Source organism: Halichoerus grypus, chromosome 3, assembly GCF_964656455.1.
Source record: "Halichoerus grypus chromosome 3, mHalGry1.hap1.1, whole genome shotgun sequence".
NCBI lineage: Eukaryota > Metazoa > Chordata > Mammalia > Carnivora > Phocidae > Halichoerus > Halichoerus grypus.
In genome coordinates this window covers 182,966,735-182,973,558 of record NC_135714.1, presented here as the reverse complement: position 1 = coordinate 182,973,558, position 6,824 = coordinate 182,966,735, and the positions used below count along the sequence as shown (strand labels likewise).

Below are 6,824 nucleotides of genomic sequence, written 5' to 3'. Positions count from 1 at the left end.
CCTTAACCCGCATTAATTAGCACTGGAAAAGAGAAGAGTAATTTAAGATATTCGCCCCATGGAACTTGCCCCAATCATTTTATTCTTGTCTTCTATTTTTAGCAATGACATCAGTCGGGTTAAATTTTGGTTTCTAATGAATCAATTCCATTCACATTGCCCTCTATTAAATATGCCAAGCAGATTTTACATGACAAATCTACTACTTTTAATGAGATTAATAAGCTTATCCTGAGATCTTCAAAGATTTATAGATAGTCAGCAGAGTGGGAAAGGCCTGCCTCATTTATTAGCTGTATATTTAAAGAATGGATTTGAGAGAAGTCATTAAAGTAACATGTGTCTTCCCTCTTCAAAATAGTTATAATTGTTTGTGTGCAAGTGCATATCACAAAAGAATTTTCTCCAGCCCCGAGCTCTTGAAAACCAGGAAGTGTTACACAGACTGGTAACTACAGCTCCCCGGAGCCCTGTCTTTTTAGATCTGAGCCATGTGTTATGATAAATAAATAATCCCCTGAAGTGCATATCTTGCTTCTGGTAAGGATATAACAATTCAGAAGTACGACTTCATAACGCCTACAGGAAAGAACTGAGGAGAAGAAAAAAGATTCCACATCTTGGCATGAAAACGGGAAAGGCCCCGTTAACAAAGATTACAAATGTGAAAAGGATATGGGGGCGACCTAACTCAGAGCTGGAAAAAAAAATTTGGAGATTTAAATACCAGTAGTTGGGTCTCAAGCCAAGCAAAAAGGAGATGATGAGTCCACAGATGCCAGGAGTATTGAATAGCCAAGGGTTAGGAGCCCGGCATTATACCAAAGTCCCTGCTTGTTCTGAACCTCAGCCCTGTGGAACAAAATAATGTTTCTGGATGTTATCTACTTAGTGCTTGAACTTTCTGGGAGATAAAGATGTGCATTGCAGGTGTATTTTGAGGCAAAAAAAAAAAAAACACACACACACACAAAAAAACACAAAAACCACCCAATTATATTGAGCCCCTGAATTTAGAGTGGCTAAAGCTATTTGCCCAACCGAAAATATGTATTCACATGACTTACCATTTATGGAAAAGGCCAACAACCCATGGAGATGAATGGGTGGCAAGTATCCTCTATAATCACCTCGATGGAAATAGGCTTGAATGTTACCCACTTGGATTTCACCAATAGTGAATATAAGAAATTGCCCTATCTAGGAAAATGTCTTTAAAAAAAAACAACAACCAAAAAACAAACACTGCTATTGGGGACATTATCCAGTGTCTTTAAACAAGGAAATCCTTGACAAATTCCCTTCAGAAGCACACACTGGAAAAAGGCCTGTTCCTCATGACGAACTGAACTGTCCCCTGAAATTCCACAAAGAATTCTGCAAGCCCCTGTTTTCTGCTTTTTCTACGTTGGTAGACAACTCAGAAGTAAGTTTGGTGTTTGTTATTCTTCTTCTCAACTGGACTATTTTGCGATCATTTCGTCTCACCTTTACTTTTGGAATCATTTTGGTTTTAAAACCTTCTCTACAATCTCAATTATTTTTTTTCCCCTGAAGTGGGTGGCATATATAAAAGGTGTCATTCATTCAGAGATTTAAAATGTGCCTCGAGACATGCGTTTCCAAGTGGCACTGCATTCCCTTGGCAGAATGTTTATTTCCTCCCTCCCCATTGTTTGCTTATTTACTTGAAGTGAGAAAAGACCAGAAAGCAAACGACAGCAAATCGAGGGCGGAGGGTGTGCCCGGAAAATTCCCAGGAATAAACCACTGACAAAATATCGCCCCCGAAACAGACAGGTCCTATGAAGAATTATGATTTCCATGTTCGAAGGCTCTTTTCTCTTGTCCAAATAGAGTTGGAAGCTGGCTTATTCAGTTCTTTCCTCAGTGCTCAAGCAGCAATTGACAAGGCAAGTGTGCTGCGCAGGCGCTCTCTTCACAGCTGTCGCAGGGAAATGGGGGCGTATTTACCTGTAGTCCGAAAGGAGTGAAATTAATATGCAGAAGGGGACCCGCGAGATTTCCCTGTCCTGGTTGCTAACCACATTCCCAGATTTCTAGGACATCCGTTAAGATCTTTGCATTTATTTTACAATTGTCCATAGTTATTAACAAGGTTTTAGAAATTAATTAGCTCGCAAGGTGGAAGATTACCATTTAGGTAGAAATCCGAGGGTCTTGGGGCTGTCTCCCTTCAAATGAGTAATTAGTAACATTTTGTGTGTCTAGTTTGAAGAGAAAAGATCCGGTGCTTCCTAAGTCTCTCCACGTGCTTTAAAGGCATAGTGACAAATACTGACCGCGGTAGGTAGTAGGTGCCAGTAAGCGTGTTGAATACGTGTTTTACAAATGGAAACAGGAAGGAGCTTAGGACAGCAGGGAAACTACTGGTCTGGGAGCGGGAACACCTCTGTTTTATTCTGGTACTGCTGTTCTCTAGCACAGTCCAGGCAAGAGGCAGCATGCTGCCCCCCCGCCTCGCCCCAGCCCACCCCATCTTTCCCCATTCCCTGCCCCAAGGAGGAGGCCATTCCTGCGGACTCCATCCCCTGGCCCCTCTTGGGCTTGGCCTGGGGATGACAGGTGGGAGATGGAGGGTGAATATAGCTAGTTCTTCCACGTCAGCTCCATGCTTTTGCCTCATCATCTTTCCTTTTTGCTCTTAACCCTGCCCACACCTTTCTAAGTGGCCCGGTTAAATTTTCTTCATTTGAACCATCTGGGGTGGATTCTGCTTCGGCCAGGACTCTGACCCATACAAATGGCAACCAGCTTTAGCACACTGGAAACGGAACCTCTGCTGGGCTCACAGTTGGGTCCGGGTTCTTTCTAAGAGGCTGCTGGGTGGGGAGGGGAGCAGGGAAGGTTAAGTGGTGGCCACACGCCCGGGGCTGAGTGGCCTGCTGCTCTATCTCAGAAGTGTGAGATACGGACCCCTCAAGTGGTCTTGAAGCCACGGCTCAGAAGCTTAGATGCAATTTAACCCACCAAGATATTAACACACCCGGGCACTTGGCGATAAAAGAGTTTTGCTAATGACTCAACCCCCAATTTTTTTTTAAATTCAGGTTTTTTGGTTTTTTTTTTAAATAGCCATTTGACCAGATGGTGAAGTGACCCCATGAGGAGGCAGCGAAGCCAGAATGCAGGCTTCGCTCTGTTGGCAGAACTGTCCCCAGGCCCTGGCGCCGAGCCAGAAGTGGACATGATTGCAGGAGGAAACCGGGGGGACCTGGGGACGAGGGGAGGCCAGAGTGGGCAATGACAGCCGCAGTCTTTCATATTTAGATATTTTTTATATATATTACATCCAAATATGACAGTCGTTTGTACCATTTCCCAGGGGGAGGTGGGCGTGTCCAGGGCAAGGTCGGGCGCGGGGGGGGGGGGGGGGTGCTCTGGGGTGAGGCAGGGAAGCGGGCCGCTCCAGGACGGGGCCCGGGGCTGCGCTCACAGAAGCTGCAGGAGCTTCAGCGACTGTAAGAGGGCCCCCGGCTCCGCGGACGCCAGATACTGGCAGCACAGCCAGTCCTCCAGCTCCACCCCGCGCCTGCGGTCCACCGCCCTCTCGGCAAACTTCATCATCATCAGCGCGCGCTTCATGTCGATCCAGTTGTGCAGTGTGCCGCACAGCACCTCCTCCGACGTGCCCGGCGGCTCCACCAGCTCCCGCCGCGGCCCCCACAGCAGGCACTGCAGCACCCGCTTGGCCTCGCCGATGCGGATGCGCTTGATGGGGTCGGCCTCCAGCAGCAGGTGCGCGAGCTGCTGCAGGCCTGGCGAGTAGAGGGACAGGGTGGGCAGCGGGGGCAGGTCTTCCTGCCGGTAGTCCCGTTCCCGCAGCTGCGCGCGCACCTCGAAGGGGTTGGGCTGGTGGAGCAGCTCGTAAATGAGGATGCCCGTTTGGAACTCATCGAACTTGCGGTACTGGGAGGCAGACACGATCTCGGGGGCCAGCCGGGCCTGGCTCTTTTTCTGCTGCAGGTTGGCGGTGCCGCCTGGCTTCTGCTTGGCCTTCAGGAAGTTGCTGATGATGAGCCGGGGCAGGTACTTCTCCCTGGGCCCTTCCTGGCAGGCGGGGGCAGCCGAGGGACTGGGAGTGACACTGGCGGGGGGAGCGGCAGCGGGGCAAGGCGAGGGAGCGGCAGCAGGGGAAGGGGATGCGGCAGGGGCCGGGGCACTGGAGGTGGCAGAGGAGACAGGGGGCGTGGGGGTGGCAGAGGCGGGGCCAGGGGAGGCCTGCGGGGAGCAATGCACCAGCAGCAGGTTCTCCAGGCACAGGTCCCGGTGGATGATCCCGTGCTCCTTCAGATGCTCTAGCCCGTTGCAGAGCTGCAGAAGCAGGAAGCACACGCGCCGCTCGTAAGCCTCCGGTTCGGACTGATGGCTGGTGGCTGAGTCCCGCACAAAGTCAGAGGCGGTCTGGTGGGGCACCTCCGGGGTGATGACCACCACGCAGTCCTGTTCCTGGGCAGGGGGGTGTGAGGGCAGCGCAGGCAGAGGGTCCTTGGGTGCGTCCGGAGAGGTGAGCATGCTGGAGGGCACCGAGGCAACAAAGTGGCCACAGTCCTGCTGGATGTTGAAATGCACGGGCACAGAAGGGCTGCAGTAGGAGGCTGTCTTGGGCTCAGGGGTTTTGCAGATCTGTGGGGAAAAGGCAAAGTCAGGTCAAGAGTGGACTCCATCATCCTGTTCAACAAACGGTGTTGGGACATTTGGGTATCCATTTGCAAAAAGGTGAACTGAAACCCTTACACCGTACACACAAATTACCTCAAAATGGATCACACTGACTTCGGTGTATGAGCCAAAAATGCACATTTTCCAAGAAAACACAGGAATCTTTGAGACTCTGGGTTGGGCAAAGAGTTGCCAGATACCATACCAGAAGCACGGTCCGCAGAAGAAAAAAGTAGATAATGGTCAAAATTCTGCTTTTGTGCTTCTAAAGATACCATTAAGAAAAGGAAAAGACAAGTCATAGGCTGGAGAAAACACAAAGTACATAGCTGATAAATGATTTTTTTAATAAAATTGAACAGAAAACTCTTACAACTCAATAATTAGGTGATAAGCTACCCGATCAAAAGTGAGCAAAAGATATTAATAGGCATTTTACCAAAGACATATATAAATGGCCATAGGCACCTGAAGAGATGCTCAATATCAGTAGCCATTAGGGAGATGCAAATCAAAACCACAGTGAGGTTCTAGTTGACGCCCACTAGAACATCTATAATAAGAATGACAGACAATAACAAGTGTCTGGAAGAATGTAGAGAAATGGGAACCCTCATACATTGCTGGTGGAGTGGAAAATGGTGCCATCACTTTGGAACACAGTTTGGCAATTTCTTTAAAAGTTAAACATAGGGAGTGCCTGGGTGGCTCAATTGGTTAAGCGGCTGACTCTTGATTTCAGCTCAGGACGTGATCTCAGGGTCCCGGGATCGAGCCCCAGGTTGGGCTCCATGCTCAGCAGGGAGTCTGCTTGCAATTCTTTCTCTCCCTCTGCCCACCCTCCCCCTACCTCTCCCCCCCGCTTGCTCACTCTCTAAAATTATTAAATGAATCTTTTTTTAAAAAGTTAAACATAAAATTACTACATAACCCAGCAGGAGTGGGGTTCCTGCAGAACGACATGCAGGGTGGCACCTGGGTATCAGTAGGAAGACATCCGTCTGCCCACGGTGTGGACTGGACAAATTCTCAGGAAGCCAGACAGGAGTTTACACAGGCTGTCAGCCTGACTCCCCATCCCTTGCGCTCGAAGGCAGCTACCTGACAGTGGAGATGGCTGACCACGGGGGTGCTCCCTTCTTAGGGAATCTGAGAGACAGAGGCAGGCCCCTCGAGGATGTGGCCAAGTTCCCTCAGGCTGCCCCAGTTTCTAGATGCCATGGCCTGCAGGGCCAGCCAATTTCATTGGCACTGCTAGAGGGAAGCCACATGCAATATCCTCCGAGGGTGAGTCACAGAGCCGAAAGAAAACAGAAAGGTCTCCAGGGTTAGGGATGCCAAAGAGCCCAAGGCACCCTCGAAACTGAAGGTAGGAATAAACAAGCAGATGATCTCAAACTCCTCTGGGGAATCCCCACGACCACCTCCTTCCTGCCTCTCCAACATCGTCTTGTACTAATGACAGTGCCAGCCCCCCTCCCCCCCCCCCACCGCCCCCAAGCATCTCGAGCAACGCTAACCCTCCTCTGGCTGCCACAACTGGAGAGTCTTGAGCCAGACATAATGGCCCTCGGTCAGGCCTCGATTTCCCTGTAATTACATGAAAGGGACAGAAGATGGTCTGTGGTCTCCTCTCTCCAAAGGATACAGTGCAGCCTCGGCCGCGCTTTACAGAAAGGTAAGGGTCGGTGTGCGATCCTGCAGAGAAGGGCCCCTCGCCTCTATAACATGTCATCCTGCAGACAACCCGGAATAAGCCTTCGGACTGCTGCGTTGCCACACGCGACGGACTACAGCAGTGTTTGTGAGGGGCCACCTGCTAACAGGGGACGTTTTCAGGAGTTCTGTCGCAAGCATCTTTTCACGGAGATTTATTTAGATTGCCGCCACACAAGCCTTCTCAGCATAAGAGAGTCCAGCCTCTGAGGAAACTTTTAAAAAACGATCATGGGGAGGGGGGGAAGGAAGGAGGTAACACATCAATGTAGTCATCTCTCTATTACAGAAGTAAAACAGAAATAAAATGGCAGCACATTTTCTCCCAGACACTGCTCCCTATTACACTAACAGAAATGACTCTGGAACACATATCTGAGGGGCATTGTTGCAGACTCCTCGTTCTAGTCCACCCAACTGTATTT

General features: G+C 49.7%; 1 protein-coding gene across 1 annotated transcript in view; it reads right to left on the bottom strand.

Annotated features, from left to right (window-relative positions):
- Window positions 1-3,297: 3,297 nt before the first annotated feature.
- The window catches only part of PRAG1 (PEAK1 related, kinase-activating pseudokinase 1), a 49,208-nt gene continuing 45,681 nt past the window's right edge, over window positions 3,298-6,824 (bottom strand). The window contains exon 6 of the mRNA XM_036070061.2: window positions 3,298-4,647. Within this exon, the coding sequence (XP_035925954.2) occupies window positions 3,454-4,647 (1,194 nt within the window). The 3' untranslated portion in view covers window positions 3,298-3,453. The remainder of the gene's footprint in view (window positions 4,648-6,824) is intronic.